The sequence below is a fragment of the Prosopis cineraria genome, unplaced genomic scaffold (assembly GCF_029017545.1).
Source record: "Prosopis cineraria cultivar Desert tree isolate PC_DT_omini unplaced genomic scaffold, ASM2901754v1 PC1, whole genome shotgun sequence".
Lineage (NCBI taxonomy): Eukaryota > Viridiplantae > Streptophyta > Magnoliopsida > Fabales > Fabaceae > Prosopis > Prosopis cineraria.
The window spans coordinates 43,344,984-43,363,969 of record NW_026555332.1 but is presented as its reverse complement, the minus strand read 5'-3'; the positions used below and the strand labels follow the sequence as shown (position 1 = coordinate 43,363,969).

General features: G+C 34.4%; 2 protein-coding genes across 2 annotated transcripts; both read left to right on the top strand.

Annotated features, from left to right (window-relative positions):
- Nucleotides 1–9,940: 9,940 nt before the first annotated feature.
- On the top strand, nucleotides 9,941–11,349 carry LOC129318973 (EID1-like F-box protein 3). Its single transcript, XM_054964000.1, has one exon. The coding sequence runs from the start codon at nucleotides 9,960–9,962 to the stop codon at nucleotides 10,839–10,841; it is 882 nt and encodes a 293-aa protein (XP_054819975.1). The 5' UTR covers nucleotides 9,941–9,959; the 3' UTR covers nucleotides 10,842–11,349.
- Nucleotides 11,350–11,783: 434 nt separating this feature from the next.
- On the top strand, nucleotides 11,784–18,766 carry LOC129318966 (CSC1-like protein At4g02900). Its single transcript, XM_054963989.1, has 12 exons — nucleotides 11,784–12,376; nucleotides 12,558–12,902; nucleotides 13,044–13,193; nucleotides 13,442–13,577; nucleotides 13,899–14,000; nucleotides 14,479–14,604; nucleotides 14,756–14,836; nucleotides 16,086–16,426; nucleotides 16,832–17,077; nucleotides 17,170–17,494; nucleotides 17,571–17,804; nucleotides 17,992–18,766. The coding sequence occupies exons 2-12, from the start codon at nucleotides 12,592–12,594 to the stop codon at nucleotides 18,256–18,258; spliced, it is 2,319 nt and encodes a 772-aa protein (XP_054819964.1). The 5' UTR covers nucleotides 11,784–12,376; nucleotides 12,558–12,591; the 3' UTR covers nucleotides 18,259–18,766.
- Nucleotides 18,767–18,986: the final 220 nt, after the last annotated feature.

Genomic DNA, 18,986 nt, shown 5'->3' with positions numbered 1-18,986 from the left:
CTCTTCTATGCTCGAAATGTTGATATAAACAAAACCATGCAATTAGTGAGGACTGGGAATTCCACTAACTGGCAATCTTGGCAAATACCTTAAAATCCCATTAACTCATGAAAAGCCTTCAAAGCTAACAGTTGCCCTACTTCTCAATAAGACAAATTCTTATTTATCAATTTGGAAGGGATACTATCTTAATATAGCTGGAAGATCTGTTCTCATAAATTCAATATTATTTACCCTTCCTAGCTATACTATGTAGACTATATATGCTTATACTATATAATGCTTTGGCTGATTTATAAAGAAGCTCTAAAAACTTCCTCTAAGACTCTTGAGATGGATCCAAAAAGCCTCCTGTCCTATCTTAGGACTACATCACTAATGACAAAAAAGCTAGTGAACTTGACTACAAGAAACTTAAAAGTTAAAACATCACTTATATCATGAAGCTTTGTTGGGTTTAATCACAAAACCAAACTATTTATAGGCTAGGATTCATTATGACAAATACAATTGTAACAAGCCCATTATTCTTATCATTTGTGTTTTGGCCCATCTACATAGACCTAGAATAGTATCCATAATAATTTTATAAAGCATGTTAGATGGAAAGTAAGTAAGGGAACTAAATATCCTTTTGGTATGGCAAATGATTCCCCCTTCCTGAGCCTCTTATCAACCATGCTTATCCCAATGTTGAGGCTATTCTCTATGAAGTGCAGATTTTTGTACAATTACAAGAGAATATAATATCAACTAGCCAAGCCATTATCTTCATCAAGATGTGCTTAAACTTATTTTCCTTGTGTAATGTAACGTCAAATTAATCAAGTTAAATGAGTTCAATTTATCAATTGAGGGTAATTGGGTAAACTAGTATGATGTGTGATTAAGAGGGTTAATAGGCCTAGTGAGTTGTGATTATAACCTTAGAATTGAGTCTATATAATGAATGAGCTTGATCTGAATGTGGGCTTAAATTTGGTAATACTTTATGTTAATGGGCCAGATTCTTATGACGGAAGAGCAAGGGCTAATAATCGATCTGAAAGGGCTAGTGTGAGGTGTGAAGAATTTTGTTCAAGAAACTCTCCCTCTAATGTCTCGTTGCCTCTAGCCATAGTCATCTAGACTATGGATTTGCTTCTCTTCTCTTCTGCTACTTGTTCCTCTGCTATTGTTCACCATCTATATTATATAGTAGCTTTATATTTTTCTTTCATCATGTTTTAAACTTTAAATGTGTTTGAGTTGGAATTTCTATCAAGAAAAGTTCAATATTGAGTTAAGTTATCTGTGTAAATTTAGAGTTCGTGGCTTGACCGTCTTGAAGCTCGCCTTGCTGTCATCAATCATTACTTGGGCATTGAAGACAAGCATTTATCCTTATTGATTGGAGGGGTGGATGTGAGACTAGCCATCAAGGTGACATGCTTAGATTCTTTTCCCCTTTCAAATTTAGCACATGTAAGCTTAAATTTTGTCCATGAAGACAATGCCCCTTTTATGTCGTTCTCTTTTGCCTTTAAAAGTTATGACATCACCTTTATGAAACTTTCGATTGGTGTTGGTAACTAAAATGAATTTCTAACTTTTAAAGGTCTTGGGTTAGCTGTAAGGACTATGATTTCTTCAATTGTTGACGCTTTAGGTGATTTATTAGCAATTTATAATCTTGTTGCCTCGATATTACCAAACACAAGTATTGATTCTGCTATAGTTGTTACCTTCTTTGAATTTGCCATCATACACCTATTGATCATAGTGGCTCCAAACTCTTCTTTGACTTTGCACCCTCCAATAACGGAGACTTTAGATGATTTTCCATTTATTATTAATCAAGCTGCCCCTAACTTCATCCCAAGACTTCCATCTTAGTTACTTTTTGATAGGTTTATAGCTTCAAATAATGCAATTGTCTTTGCGGTACTACTATTGAATCTATCTCTATATATTCATTATTTTATGTTTGTCCTCTCTTCTCAAGAAGAGTTTTAATGTTTGTTGTAGGATATTGGCTGCACTGTAATTTTAGTTTTTGACCTTGGTGTTTCCCGAACTGCTTTTCTCCATTTTGACAATGAGAATGAGGCTATTATTTGTGGGGGGGAACATAATGTAATGCATGAGCTTAGTATTAATGAGGAATCGGATCATGAAAAAGGGAATTAATAAGCTTAGCAATATATGTGTATATGGCTATTATGTTTGTCATGTCATTACTACTCTCTTTAGGGAGAGGATCCTTATAGCTTATTTAGATTTTCCTACTTTTATCGCTATACATGAAATGCTCTTAGATTGTCCTTGGTTTTCAAAGGGTGAATTGGTAGAGCTTTGATATTTCTTTCAAGGAGCAAACAAGGCGATTTCTCATCTCTCATTCATTACTTTTGACATGGATCTAAAAAAGAAATGACAAGAACTAGGGTGATAGCAAATATTAGACATATGGCTTTTTTGATAAGATTATCATTACACTCCTTATTGCAGATTGGGACAATTCATTATTTTTAATTTATTAGACAGCCCACAATCCATTTGGTAATATGTTTTTCTCATAGGCTTAACAGCATGATGGGTTTCTTAGGATAGGAAATGATTATGTTGAATACACTCTTATTAATTGTTATAATTCCTTATTTCATAAAGAGTTTTCAAATAACTATTGTGATGCTCTTAAAGGGTACAGTGAAAATAATTTCTCAATTCTAATTGCTCATTTTTGTCTCTTCCAATCTTCAATTGGGTCATGGCTAGCTTCCGCCATATCATTTCAAAATGATGTCTATGATGGTTTTTCATCCATGACTACTTTTAAGAGTAAGAACAATTCTAAGCTGCACTTGCAGAATTTATTAAGCATCTTAGGAATGGCTTAACTGTGTCACAAATATTTTGCTTCACATATGCTTCATGTAAATTATAAAGGAGTGCCTATGAGACTAAGTATGGAAAATAAATGGATAAAAAAGGCTATTGTCTTAAACATTATAGCACTAGTTTTCATGATTCTTAGAGATTTCTTAGTTGTCAATCCTTTATTAGATATGATGAAGGTAGTTGATGACAACATCCATTCCGATACACCAAATTGGCATAATGTCCTTCATCGCTCTAATAGTATAGAAGTAGGTGTCCCAAGTATAAGGATGACATCTTATCTATTTTACTGCAATGACATCTTGCTGCCAAGACAAGTCTTGTTTGCAATTGCCATCTTAACATTTGGCATCATAAAAGATGAAATTAACTCATTCAGTCACTATAAAATTTCTTAGGTCTCCTACATTTTAACTTACTGGAATGGTTTATAGCATGCTTCAAGGCAAGTCCTTGTTTGGATCATAGTGCAAGGAGATTATCTTGGAAACATAAATGCATTCTATTTTAGGTGCCATGTAAGTCCAACCTGTGGCAATGTTGATGGGTTGTCAAAGTTTGTTTGCATTTCAATTGGCACTATTACCCTTCTCCTTTTGTATTTCCTATTAAGGTGGCAAATGTTCTAGATTGTAGGAGTTACTCATGACTATATCATTGGTTTGCAACCAACATATACATCCTTTAACCTTGAGGACAAGGTCAATATCTATGGGGGGTTTAATGTAATGAATGGGCCTGATCTTAATATAGGCTTGAATCTATTAGCACTTTGCATTAATGGGCTAGATTCCTGTGACAGAAGAGTAGAGGTTTATAATCAATCCCAAAAGGCTAGTGTGAGGTGTGAAGAATTTTTTGCAAGAAACTCTCCCTCTAGTGTCTCGTTCCCTCTGGCCATAGTCATCTAGACTATAGATTTGCTTCTCTTCTCTTATGCTCCTTGTTCCTTTGCTACTGTTCATCATCTCTGTTATATAGTAGCCTTATATTTTTCTTTCATCATGTTCTAAACTCTTAAATCTATTTGAGATGGAATTTCTGTTAAGAAAGGTTTAATATTATTGACTTGAGTTATCGTTGCAAATTCAGAGTTCGTGACAATCTAGAATGATAATGGGCCACTTAAGCCTTAAAAACGAAAGAAAATATAAGGAAGGAGGTCTTTGTGCCACGTATTGTGGTGTATGTGCGACGTGCCGTGGCACAAGGAGCATGCATTCATCAGAGAACAACCAATCGATAATGACAAACTCAACCCCTAATTTGCTCAATTATTTTGCTGTCTTATACTTTAAAATCTATTAACATCATCAACAAGTGTAAATTAATGTCAATCACAACATAAATTTACTTCATTCAATATTATAATGACATTTTTGATTAAATTATACTTCCAATGAGCTTATTGATCGTTTTTAAAATCATATTCTCTTTTTATATTTACTTTTTTTTTGGTTATGAAAGGAGCAATAGCCTCCCTTATTTTATTATATTTTATGTTTACTTTTATCTAATAGGATACTTTTACTCTAGTTAGTTTAGTTTGGTTTATGTTTTGATCAAAATCGAATCAAATTATATCCTTAATCATCCTTATCCACTATAGTTAATATTGTAAATGTAGAAGATTTAAAATTTTAAATCTAAAGAAAAGTATAAAAAGAAAATTCAAATTCCAAAACCAATTCTACAAACATCTTAAAAATTGATGATAACAAACTCAAACCCCAATTGCTTTTTCATACGTGTAAACATATGAATATCTTAAAAAGATTAATATTAATAACAATCACAATATAAATGTTAGTTAATATAAAACATAAAATTCTGTCATATTAAAAATTAATGTTGAATAACAATTTTTAATTCCTCAATGTAATCATGTCAAAAGCTGCACTGTTTTCCTTGCAAATTTTCTCAGCCCTCACTCTCCAACGCCACCTTACTAGATTTTTAGGGTCAGTGGCTCTTCATTAACCTTAACTATTAGAGTTTTACGTATTACTTCTATTCTAAATTAAATGATATTTTTTAAAAAAAAATTCATCTTAAAATTTAAAATATTTTAAGTAAATTAAATTTTATTAAGTATATTAATTTTAATATTACCCTTTCTCTTTCTATAAGTAATGTTAGTCTCTTTTTTTAATATATTAAATAATAATTATTTTTAAAAATTTATATTTTTTTAAAAGATAAAATTATTAAGTATATTTGATAAAATATATTAATATATAAAATTTTATTTAAAAATATTTTATAATTTAAAATGAGGGAAAATTCCAACGATAAAGTTTTGAAGAACTAAGAAGATGCCAGATGTGCTCAGAAAAGAAGAAGAGGAAGGAGACGCCACGTGGTGCCCCTACAAATCGGCGTAACCTACGACAAGCAGCATCTGACGATCTGTCCATCTGTGGCACTACGGGCAGTGGCATGAGAAAGGAGAGGCTACCGTTGCCACGTGTACGGACGAAGCCGCATGGCATTCTAAATTTACCACGTGTCTTCTCATGAAGAGATCCTGGCTAATATTTTCCCCAAATCTTCCCAATCACTCAATTATGCCCTCCTGACTCATGAGAATATGGAGATACCGCCACGTGTTCCAGGAGTGGCCAATCAGACGAGAAACGTGGCATTTTAAAAAGAAGGCAACTTTCCGTTGATTTTTGTTTGTACTGTTTCCGACTTCCAACCATTGGGTGCGGTATCCACTAATTTGCTTATGATGTGTTGCCGACGCGGGGTCATAAAATATCTTCTGTCTCTTGACGTTGGTTAGTGATTTATTTATTGTTTTTACTGTGAAGCGCGTGTGTATATATATATATATATATATTACTGAATGTGAAGCATAGATTGAGGATTAGCTGTCAGATCATGAGCAATTCTTAAATAATTTAGGTGCACTACATATTTATTTAATAAAAATATAATATTTTGATAATATTAAATATAAATTAATTTTAATATTAATATTAATATAAAAAATATAAGAAATCAAATAAATATTCAATTATAAAAATAAAATTAATAAAAATGTTACATAAAATTTTATTTAAATTATTTAAAATATTTTAATTAAACAGATTATAAAAGACACAATATACTTGATTTACTTAAATATTTTTTGTCAAGTTATACATGATGGATTAATTACAAGAGTAAGATCATGTTAGAAAATATATTTTAACTAAAAATGAGTTTTTTTAACCTGAATTAAATAGCTTGTAAACCATATTAACTTATCTAATGGGATAAACATGAAAAAATAAAATAAAAAAAATGGAGAATGGGGTAGATTTTGGAATTATGATAAATTGATTGGTGTAACTTGATTAGCTCAGTTCATATATGGTGAGTAGAAGATGGGTTAATATTTTTGGTGTACATAAAATAAATCATAAATGAACTTCATATTAAAATTCATTATCACTTTCATTTAACTATAATTTTTTTATTTTTAATTTATAAAAAATATATTGAAAGAAAATAAAATATTTGGTGGGTTTACCCATGTAACACATCGATCTCCACACATATAAATAGGTTGAATTGAATTCAATCCCTATTTTTACTAAATGTGCCGACACATATAATACACGTTAACCCATATATTCTCAGCTCTATGAGGATGGCTTCAAATATCATGCATATTTTTATGTTGGTAGACGGTAGGTGGCGATGCTGGTGCTTCTGTTTTGTCATAGCACTACTGGTGTTTCTCTTTACCATTATTCGTACTGGCGACAAGTCTACGACTGTATACCATGACGTCTACAGTCTATGTACTCTATACGACGAAATGGTGAACAATTTGACAAAAATAAGATAACAATTTATGTTGTTGTTATATTTTATCGTGTCTTTATATATACCATGCTTGATGTAGATATTTTTATTTACTATTGGGTTATTTTTGTGTAAGCAAGCATAGCATAAAGGGTGATATTTACTTTCATGCCACTTTCAGTGTTTCATTAAGACACAATTCTCTAAAATTTAGTACTATTTCACTTAATTTTAAATTTGATGGATTTAAGATTGATTGAGGATAAATTTTAAAAAGGGAGGCAATGTTCACTTTCGACTTAATATATTAAATCTTGTTTAATACAAAGAGTTTTGAATTCAAGTCGATATAATTAAGCTAAAGATATATAATTCTAATGATAATAAAAAGATCTTTAGAATCAAACATGCAATGAATGAAACATATGCAAACACTGTTATTTTCGCTGATAATAGAGATTATCTTTCTCAAAATATGGAAGATAAATGGTTATATCTCTTCCAATTAAATTGTCATATACACAAAAATTGAGATTTAAACTTCTAACTATTTGCTTAAAATACTTCATTATAAAACTTGTGGCCTACAATTTTGTTTTGTTTTTATCAAAATAATTATCATTTTAAAATTGCAATGAGTATTATTTTTAGTACAATCTCATCCTTTAATAATATCAATAATTATAAGTCTGGCAATCTAAAAACATGCTATCTTTCTTTATTAATTAAGGATAATTTAGTTAAATAATGTCAAAATTCACTATACTATATACTGTTTAATAGCTTTTATAAATTATACACATGCACAACCTTAAGTTAAGAGATATCTATTTTGAAATTTGAAACAAGGTTGGAATACAATTTTCAAATAATTTATTTTCAAAAATCAACTTGCGAAAGATAATATATAAATATAAAAGTAAACCAATCAAAATGTAACTAGATACTTGCGGCAAGCGATCTCTCTCTATTTTTTTTTTTTAATTGGTGAAAAGAAGTTCTAGTTGTGAGTTGAGTCCGTAAAGGTTATTAAATCGGGACATATTTTATATTTAAAGAACACTTAAACAAATAATTAAGAATTGCTCACAAATAAAATTATATTAATATAATAAGGTTGAACTCATGTATTGGTCAAAAGCCAATTTTTATTAAATAAACCAATTTTTATCAGCTGGTCTCTCTTTTTTATGCCAACTTTATCAGGAAAAATATATCTCAAAATCGTTACAATTTTACTCAATGTTAAATTAAGTTCTTATAATTTGTTCCATTTTAATTGAACCTTTGTATTTTGATCAATTGAATTTTTTAATCTTGAAAGGTTAAAATCCTCAAATTTTTCATTCACAAACAAAAATTTAGAACTTTTATATTTTTATTAAATGATTGTATGACCTTAGAATTAATTACATACTAATTTTTATAATTTAAAATTTATACAATTAGGTGACCTTTAAAATATTTTTTATACATATATAATTTTCATAAAATAATTAATAAAAAATTAAAAAGTATATTAAATAAAATTTTATTTTTTTAATTATGGCTAAAAGTATTAAATTATTTTTTTAAACTCCAATACTATTTTTGTTTTGTAAAATTTAATAATTTATTATTAATTTTAACATTGAAGGTTAATATAGATGATAAATTAAATTATAAAAATTTGAGAGAAATCTAATTTAAAATTGAATGAAATTTATAAAACTGAAATAATGAAATGCAAGTAGAAAACAAATTAAAACAACGTAGCCCACGCCTGCCCCTCAATGATTACGCCTGCACATGCACATCCAGAAATAGTAACTCCATACGCGGAGTGGGTCTCCTGCCCAACGCCTGCAAAAGGGCAAATTTCTAAAATAAGCACTACACATTCGTCCGCCACACGCAAAGAAGCTCGTTAGCTTAGTGTGCTGGTTTTCAGTTTGTAAAAAATATATTTGGTAAAAATTTATTTAAAAAAGTCAGTTTAATAAAAGTCAGTTGTTGTAATAAAATTTATATTTGAATATATTTTTTTAAAAGTCAGTTTGATACATTGAAAGTTGTTTGGTTTGTGATAGTGAAATGTGCTTTTGAATGTACAATTACCAAAAAGGACATTGATTTATAATGATTTATAATTTTTATTATACAAATGTAATATATTCAAAATATTTAAAAAATATAATAAAGATTATAAATAACATAAATTTTGATCTATAATGCTAAAAATTTGATCTATAATTATTTGTATTTTTTAATTTGTAATTTTAAAAGATGTAATAAAGATTTGTAATTTTTATTATACATTAATGCTAAAAATTAACATGATTAATTACTCAATTTATAATACTAAAAAAATTGATACCTAATTATTATTATTAAAATAATAATTATATTTTTAATGAATTAACTATTTTTTAAATAAAAAAATAAGAGATTAAACTTAGGGTAGTATGGTCAAATAACATCCTACTTTTTAAATTCACTTTTCAAAAGCTTCAGATAGTTACGTTTCATAAATTCACTTTCAACTACTGTTTGAATTTACTTTCAAGATGTATTTTTCTGCCAAATATTTTATTCAAATAACTTTTAACTTTTTAAAAATAAAATTTTACTTTTTAAACGTGAAACGAAAAAAAAAAACCAAACGCACCCTTACTCATCCTCATGTGCTGCCTGGCAAGGCATCCCAAACGCTCCATTTCACGGCCGTTACCGATCACTTCCTCTTATTTTTGTCCCCTCCCTCCCACTGACCCCCCACTCTTTGCCCATTCCATCACCCACGTGATCATCTCAATTCTCTCCTTTTTCTGTTTTCCCCAACAAAAATATCTCTCAACAATACTCATTCCATCCCTCACACGTGTTCCCCTCTCCTCCCCCCACGTGCACAAGCACCATTAGTGGGTTCAGTGCGATTATATTAATGTGGATAATTCCAGGCCTTCCCCCCGAGCCACGTAACCCCTTGATATTTTCGAGCCAAAGCATGAAAGAGAAGATAGTTTAAGATCTCAGTCCAACTGGACACGTGGCAACTAAATGCTGCTTCCTCCCATCAATGACGGTCCTCCTCGATTCTCTTTCACGGCATTTCAGCAAAATATGAGCGGCCAACACATGTCCACTAGCGAATAACGAGACGCAACGTGTCTCTTTCCTCAGCTGGATCTGCACATCAACCATTCATTGCGCGACACGTGTTGAATCAATGATCATCCGTACCCGACTATTCAACCCCATATATTAAGCATGGCCTTCCCGAGACGCCTGCGTCCACCCAAATGAGTTCGAACCGGCGACTCCGGCCCAATCCTCCCGGCGAGGGATCTGAGTCTGGCGACTCGGACATCCTCAACGAGCGCGTCCTCATTCTCATCTTCGAGTCTATCAAATGGGACCTGCGCACCCTCTGTCTAACTGCATCGTTAAACCAGAAGCTTAGAGCGATGTCCAAGCGACTCCTCTGGCGAGCGATGTGCATGTACCGCGCGCCGCGCATGGTAGCTGCATTGACCAGTGGTGCTCCGAATGGAAGAATTGGAGGTGGGTGGGACGCGCTGGCGAAGCTCATGCTCTATTGCTGCGGCTGCCGGCCCACCGGGCATTTCCAGGTGAGTCAACCGGTGGCGGGTCACTTGGTGAAAGCGTCCAGATTTTCAAAGACATCGGGTCAGAGCTTCTTGACGAAGAAGTGCAGAGGAGACTTGTTATACGTGAGCGATCCGTGTGAGCACCGGATGGGGGACATGGAAGATGATTTAGGAGTATACAGAGGGATATTTCAGAGATTTATGAGATCAAAGACGAGAGCATGCTTGATCCGACGGCAGGTGGGTCTGGAGCAAGTGATTAAGTGTCCGTATTGTGGGGCGCGCGTATGGAGCATGACCAAGGCCGGGCTAGTTCCCAAGAGCGCGGCGAGGAGGCTGGGCTCCCATGATGGAGGGTTGGAGTATTTCGTGTGTGTTAACGGGCACTTGTATGGAGCTTGTTGGCTAGTACCCCTGTCGTCGGACGAGAATGATCTTGACGGAGACGAGGACGACGACGGAGCAAGTGACAACGAGGGTCATGATGGTGTCCGTAGGATTGACCCGAATGATCGGACGGCTACGAATGGAAGTATGAGCTCCATTGGGGAGGACATAGATGGGCCCGCATAGTGGGCGATTCTTCGGCCACAATTGACAAATCATTGACCAGAACCATGGAATCTGACTCGTCTTCGGTAGCGCGGCCCAGTTTTTCACTGAAGACGAATGCTAGTGTCGCTAATTACTCTGCACTGGTGTGCTTGACATGGAATATTTGACGGTATCTTTTTCTTGCCCCAGTTTTTGTAGCGATTAGCGAAAGGCTTCTTGTACATTATTTTGTGACACTTAATGTAAATTCTGTTCCCCGGTGGAGTAGGTGGAGTACATATAGTAGAGGCGGGGCCTAGCTCGATGAGGTGATGATGGAGTGTTGTGCGACAGGCCCATTAGAAATTAGTAGACTATTACTTAGCTTCTTGGTTTAAGTTGATGTATAAGTACTTCATTATTCTGGGCCATGCATTTTACGTAAACAGTGTTTCTTTGGGGAGTTGTGTGTAGTCAGTAGTGTACTGAACTCTAGAATATTGTATTTCCAGGTTTTATTTCCATGTATATTTACAATTTAACGCGATCTTACTGGCCCCTATACTACTATTACGCTATGGTTCGCAATCGGCCGCATTCAAACCTCCCCCGCCAAAGAAGCCCCACGCTCGGCTACTGTGTGCGTGGTGGAATGTGGATCTACACTTCATCCATCCCCGCCTCAATTCCCCTGTAATAAAAGTGTCAAGTAGCAACTTCTAGTTAGATGATCTATCAAGTTTTTTTTTATAACTTAATTGTTTAAATTTTTGATAGTTCACCTTTTAATTGTAGTAATTTTTTATATGCTGATATAATTTAATGTCTATTTGTCTGGTTTTTCTGTGACCTTTTATTTAAAAAAAAAAGTGTCAAGCAGGAAGGAAGCAAATCAATGGATTATTTTATTTTAAAAAAGTATATGAATTATTTGTGTGTTTTTTATTAACTAAATTAAACTAGTAATTATTAATTCACAAAATGATAAACATAGGATGCTTATTCTTTAATAATTTTATAACTATATATAATCATATACTCGCTTTTCAATTGAATAATATATTTATCATATTATATTTTTTGACCAAATTTATCATACTATTTTTAAAAAGTTATTATTTTTATCATTTTTAGTGCAAATAACAAAACGAATATAATAATATTGTATTAAAATCTAATATTTTATTTTTTAAGTTATTATTTCACATTTTCATGGTACAGACTCTCTCTGTTTTTTTTCTTTTTTTGGTGGTTGTGGCCAACACTGTACAGACTGATTATTGGTGGGTTTTTTTACTCCTAAATTCGTCATAGAAATGAAGGTAGTTTGACTCGCGAGTGGGCAAACTAGAAAAAGCGTGGTAGCAAGGACACACGGTTCCGATCCTCTTGCCATAAGCTCAATGGCTCTGTTGTCATGCGCTTCACATTCTGAGAGACTTCACATTTCTCACAGGAGGTTCGTTACCGTAATTTTCGGAGGTGGCGTTGCCGGCTCGGCATTTTCCGTTGTTTTTCTGGTTACCTCCTGTTTGGACATAGCGAAAGCACGATATAAAAGAAAAGAAAAACCGGTTAGTAATGTTTTGCAGGTCCTCTATTCGATAAAGTGCGAATCAACAGATTTGCTTACTATTTATTTTCTCACCTCGTTAACCGATACGGTCCAAAACATGAGATGCGGCATGCAAGTATAAATTTGGATGCAAGTATAAGACTGTAAAACCTACTTTGTTTGTTTAAATTTGGATGCAGATCACTGCAGATCGAGTGCTTCTAAGGAAAGAAAATGGCGACTCTTTCAGACATCGGCCTTTCTGCAGCTATCAATCTCTTGTCGGCATTGGCCTTCTTGGTTGCTTTTGCCATGTTACGATTGCAACCTGTTAACGATCGGGTTTACTTTCCAAAATGGTATCTGAAGGGGATAAGAGGCAGCCCGACCATTAGAAACGTTGTGAACAGATTTGTTAATCTAGACGTCAGGACATACATAAAATTTCTGAGCTGGATGCCCGCAGCATTGAGCATGCCGCAACCAGAACTTATAGATCACGCAGGCCTTGACTCTGCCGTGTATATTCGGATTTATCTTCTTGGGTGAGTCAAGATAATGTTTCTAATTGAAACTATAAACACCTAATTTTCTTGAGATCATACAGCACCATCTACGTACTCTTATCTATTTACTTCATCTTCTAATGCTGAACTTTTCTCTCCCCAACTGAATTACTCATACAGCTTGAAGATATTCGGCCCAGTAACCTTACTCACTTTAGCGGTTTTGGTTCCGGTTAATTGGATGGGGAAAACATTGGAAAGTACTAAAGACTTGAAGTTTAGCAATATCGACAAGATTTCAATATCCAACATTCCACCTGGATCAAACATGTCAGATCTTCTTTCGAGCTTTTGTCTTTCCTTAACCCGTTATTCATCCGAATCACTCTATTTTCAGGAAATTAAATCACACGTGTTGTTATAATTACATTCATTATTCTGAATATTGAACTCTGAATATTTTCTTGCGATACAACAAATAATGAGGTGCAGAGCTTCTTGCTTCGTACTCCATACCTTATCTCATGTTTTGCTGTCTGACTATACTTTATATCACTAAATTTTATGCCATCTTTTAGATTTTGGGTGCATAGTGGCATGTCATATCTCTTCACATTTTGGACGTGCTTTTGTCTGTTCAAAGAATACAAGATTATAACAGACTTGAGATTGAGATTTTTGGCAGCTGAAAATCGTCGTCCAGACCAATTTACTGTAAGTTCCCCCTTTTTTTTTTGGGGGGGGGGGGTTCAATGATACATTATGATCAGTTAGTTGGGATCCTTAATTTAGTATTTACAACAGACTAAATTGTTTTAAATTGTATTTTTAGTGCTTTCTTTGAATACTTTCTATGAGGGTTGATTTATATTTGTAGCTTCCCTTTCTTCAATTTCTTTGTGTACATGCTAACTCTTTACCTGCAAATTTTAGAACTAACCAAAAAGACGCGGCAAACCTTATAGTTTGTGTGCGCTTTCGTGCATTCTATGCATCATGAATGTTACTGGACAATCATTTTGAATGTCTTTGCAGGTCCTAGTGAGGAATGTTCCCCCGGATCCTGACGAGACAATCAGCGAGCATATCGAACATTTCTTTTGCGTTAATCATCCTGATCACTATCTGTTGCATAATGTATGTTACTCGATTTCTTACAGTGCTATAATTTAGTGGCTAAGCTGTAATATATTATATGACGATGCCGTCTGCAGTTGTTTCGACAGATTGGAATACCGATATTTTTATATTGTTCACGCGTGAATTTAAAACTCATACCTTTACACTAAAAAATCTGATGAGTAAGATTACAGGCTGTTATTAAAAAAAAAAGAGGAAGAATTACATCAAGAATCACAAATGAAAATTATTCACAAACCAAATCAATACAAAATGAATTGTTATTAAAATGAAAATATGATTCTTTTTTTTTTCCTCTTAATGAGACTCATTACTAGTTCTTGTTTATAAATAATTTGCTTAAGTGGTCTTTAAATGTGATTCTCAATTAAAAAAAAAATACAGTTACTTATCAAACTTTCCAACTTATCAAACTCCATCTTATTATTTTCACTGGTTTGCTAAAATATTATCATCCTTTCTTCCGAATTTGCAGGTTGTCTATAATGCGAACAAGCTTGCATCAATAGTTGCAGGGAAGAAGAAATTGCAAAATTGGCAAATTTACTACCAAAATAAATTTGAACGAAGTCGTTCACAATCATATAGGCCAACTGCACGGGTATATATCTTTCCCTATATGACGGACTACCATATTGTTATCAAATAGAGCAGACTGAGATTCTTTAATTAGTTTTTTCTTCTCAGGAATGTCTAAGTTAACCATGACTAATGATTTCAATGTTTCGCGATATGAAATCTTATGCAAATAGACAGGCTTTCTAGGTCTCTGTGGAAAGAAAGTCGATGCTATTGATTATTATGCAGCGGAGATTGCCAGGCTGAGTGAAGAAGTAAGTGATGGCTTTTGTTCACTATGATCATGTCAATACCGTCTTTCTTCATTAACTATTGTAAATTCATATTGTATTATTATTTAGTTATTGACTAAAATTGAAAGTGACTATCATCATTATGATCTGCTGGGAGGGATTCTCTGTTGCGCAAAACATTGCAGAGAGAAAGAAACAAATTAGTGGCGTGGGCCATGTCTGAAAGTAGAAAACCCAATCCGAATTATATTGTTGTCTGCACCCTGAACACAATAAGCGATGCTTTGAAAAGTCTCCAAGCGAGAAGCTGAAGTTAAAACCGGGCCATTTTGGTTTCGATGAAAACTTCCTTCTTATGTATTGTGGAAGTCATAGGATGGTCTATATCATTATTGGTCCAGCTTGTTCACTGTACAGAAGTAAATCGAGAACTAAGCTGGATATTATCTTCAAGAACAATTCTGACACATCAAGACAACAATTTAAACATTTGTCTAAAGAAATTGAGGGGACAAACACATTTAAGAAATTTATTCATAGAATGTTCATGATTTGAATTCAAATTCTAAACAACTAAAAAATTAAATAACTAAATAATTATTTATTTTTTTGTAAAAATAATTTGGTAAAAAAACCTAAAGCCTCTTGAATTTGTACACAGGAGGGCAAATCAATTGATTTGAATTGTGATTGTTCAAAATTGACTTATTTCGTGCACGTAAATTCACTTCTCCTCCAAACTTATTTTACAAATTCATTTCATTTCTTAGTGTTTATACACTAGAAGCACTCTTTATTTAGGTAATGTAGGACTTCTTTTAATACATACATACAATTACTACTCTCATGTTGTATTATAGAATTTGTTTGATCATATGGTAATGGTATAAATACTCCTTGGAAATTAATATGTTAATATATCGTCAGATGTATGAAGGTCTATCCGTCCCGCTAATTAAATTGGACATGTTCCAGAAGGAAAACGCCTGCATGGTTGCGGGTCTATCAGGTGAGAACAATCGCAGGAGAAGCAACAACTTAACGTGTTGGTAGTCATTATATATAAATAGTGGAGGGCATATACTCCTCTTTCAGCAAGAGATCATAATATATATCGGGTTATAAGAAATCAAAATACATGTAGTTTGTGAGGATTTTGTTGAGCTTCACCTGTAACATGCGATTGCCTTTGCCAGTATGTTTAACTGCTCATTCCATTCATTGTGATCTTTCGACCGTCTCTTCATAAAAATTTCATCTTATGGAACAGGAAGAGGCAGAAAGAACGAGGGTTTCAAGGGATCCCGAGGCTCTAATTCCTGCAGCATTTGTTTCGTTCAGAAGTCGATGGGGAGCAGCTGTCTGTGCTCAAACTCAACAATCTAGTAATCCGAGTATTTGGCTGACAGAATGGGCTCCTGAGCCTCGGGATGTCTGCTGGGAAAATCTTGCTATTCCATATGTCGAGCTCTCCATTCGAAGATTGCTCATGGCTATTGCTCTATTTTTCCTAATTTTCTTCTTCATGATACCAATAGCATTAGTCCAAAGTCTAGCCAACATTGAGTCAATTCAAAAGGGTTTTCCTTTCTTACGGCCACTGTTGCAAAAGTAAGTTCTTCCCCACTTGCACCTAACAAATCACGCCCTTGATTTCACAAGCGCCAAGGGGGGGGGGGGGGGCGCATCCAAAACTTGCAGGATCAATTAGAGATCATGTTTTGATATTTTCGAAGTGGTTGAGTGCAATGTTTGTGCGTGTGCCTATAATGTGCATGATTATGTGTTTAAAATTCATGTGGTTCATGCATCTAGAATTGTGTGATTCTAATAGGAAATATTAAGTGTAGAATTGTGTAATTCTTATATTTTTTGACTCTTTATATGAAGGGCTCATTCAGTTAATCATTTTATATTTCTGTTGTATCTATTTTCCCTCGAAATAAACAACGGAGTGTGTGCTGTCTTATATCAGTTAGTAATAGCTTTGCCTGTGCCCTGAGAGCTCTTTTACAGGCAATCCGTCAAGTCTTTTATACAGGGATTTCTACCAGGTCTAGCATTAAAGATATTTCTTATTTTGGTCCCAACAATTGTCATGCTTATGTCCAAAATAGAAGGGCATAGATCGTTTTCATCTTTGGAGAGGAGATCAGCTGCGAAATACTACTTTTTCATTCTGGTCAATGTTTTCCTTGGGAGCATTGTAGCAGGAACGGCATTTCAACAACTCGAAGAGTTTGTTAAAGGGGACTCAACAAAGTAAGTCCTTGACTAGAGCCAACACAATTTCTAATCTTCGGTGATGTATGTCAAGTGACAAATATCGATGTAACACGGTGCTGCTATCGCAGGTTCGCAAAAATGGCTGGCGCCACAGTCCCCATGAAAGCCACATTCTACATCACATACATAATGGTCGATGGTTGGTCTGGAGTCGCTGCAGAGATCCTAAGGATAACTCCGTTTGCTATATTCCACTTGAAGAACACGTTCTTGGTGAAGACAGAGGAAGACAGAGTGCAGGCTATGAATCCCGGAAGTTTGAACTTCGCTGTTAATGAACCTCGCCTTCAATTATACTTTATGCTTGGCCATCTCTATTCTCCCGTAACGCCTGCGCTTCTCCCTTTTATTGTCATCTTCTTCGCTTTTGCCTACCTAGTCTTTCGGCACCAGGTGAGTTCATGCAGTTTCTCTCGCAAGACTATACATATTTTTACGGTTACTTACTGCATATTTTTGTTGTCACAAGATCATCAACGTGTATCATCAGAGTTATGAGAGTGCAGCAGCATTTTGGCCAGATGTCCATCGTCGAGTACTAATTGGCTTGTTCATATCTCAAATCCTTTTGATGGGATTGTTGAGCACAAAAGATGCCAAGAAGGCGACGATTGCGCTTGTGGCTCTACCTGTTTTTACAATATGGTTCCATTCGTATTGCAAAGGGCGCTTCGAATCGGCATTCGTGAAATTTTCGTTAGAGGTTGGTGGCGATCATGAATCTGATGTCACAAAATTGTAGTCTTGTATTTCACTTAAATTAATTTGTTACCGCAATACTTTGAGGAATTATATGGGAGTTAATCGTTGATGATGCAAAGAGAAGAGAACGGTGTCTAAAATTGTTAGTGGTGAATATAACAATTGCATGCATATGACTTTGGTCACAGGATGCAATGGTGAAGGATACACTTGAAAAGGCAATTGAACCAACCCTGAACATGAGACTCTATCTTCAGGATGCTTACATACACCCAGATTTCAAGGGAGGTGTTTTGGACAAACCGCAAATTATCGACGAGGAAGAGAACAACCCACTCATCCAAACCAAAAGAGCTCGCCGGAGTAGTAAGCAACAATCTGAGGTCGGAAGTTCCGAGGCTTCGATTACGCCTACGGCGGGCAACATGATTAGATGTACTAGTATCAAAGAATGACTCCGATAGTAGTTAATTACTCATGTTCGGTAGAATTTTAAGAACTACGTAGCATGTCCAGTTCCCTAACATGCGTGTGTTCTTCATTCCGCACCACTAAACGACCATCCCGTCTCCAATTCTAGTTGACTCTTAGACAGAATCTGGACTGAAACCTACCGCGAGAGGGGGTGGGGGGATCAAGAGCCAAACCAGTTCATTCCACAAAAACAAAATGTGTTTTTTTTTTTTTTGGGCCTGACACAAATGTTTTGTATTATAATTGTAGGGAACGAACAAGATTTTATGTATAGTTCTCTTAAATTATGTTTGACATTCTTATTTTTCATATGTTTTATGTAGAGATCCACGTTCTCTTTATTGTAGTCTTTAGTTGTGCAAGCCAGTGATTGCTTTGCAATTGATGAATCGAAAGTTGGGAAACAAAATTTAATACATGTCAAGCAATTCTCTCAGGCATTCAAATTTGTCTTAAAATGGCGGCGTCACTTAAGTCTGCCGGGCAAGTTGGAAAGATATCTTCTTCGCCTCCGTTAAACATCCCCAGTAGCGTTTCTAGCAAGAGAAAACATCCGGACATATGTATATTGTGCAAAATTTAAATCAATCTTTTTAATTAACTAAAGCTAGCAATGGAAATTGCCTTTCGAGCACCCAAATTTTTTTTTTTTTGGGGGTGGGGGAAGACTAATAATTGAAAATCGTTCCTGGCTTCAAGTTGCAACGCT

What these genes read in the sequence shown, in the direction of transcription:
- LOC129318973 (XM_054964000.1), top strand. Translation starts at nt 9,960, where the DNA reads ATGAGTTCGAACCGGCGACTCCGGCCCAATCCTCCCGGCGAGGGATCT.
- LOC129318966 (XM_054963989.1), top strand. Translation starts at nt 12,592, where the DNA reads ATGGCGACTCTTTCAGACATCGGCCTTTCTGCAGCTATCAATCTCTTG. An exon ending in TTGCCAGGCTGAGTGAAGAA is followed by an intron (nt 14,837 to 16,085) that starts GTAAGTGATGGC and finishes CTTATGGAACAG; the next exon opens with GAAGAGGCAGAAAGAACGAG. An exon ending in GTTAAAGGGGACTCAACAAA is followed by an intron (nt 17,078 to 17,169) that starts GTAAGTCCTTGA and finishes CTGCTATCGCAG; the next exon opens with GTTCGCAAAAATGGCTGGCG.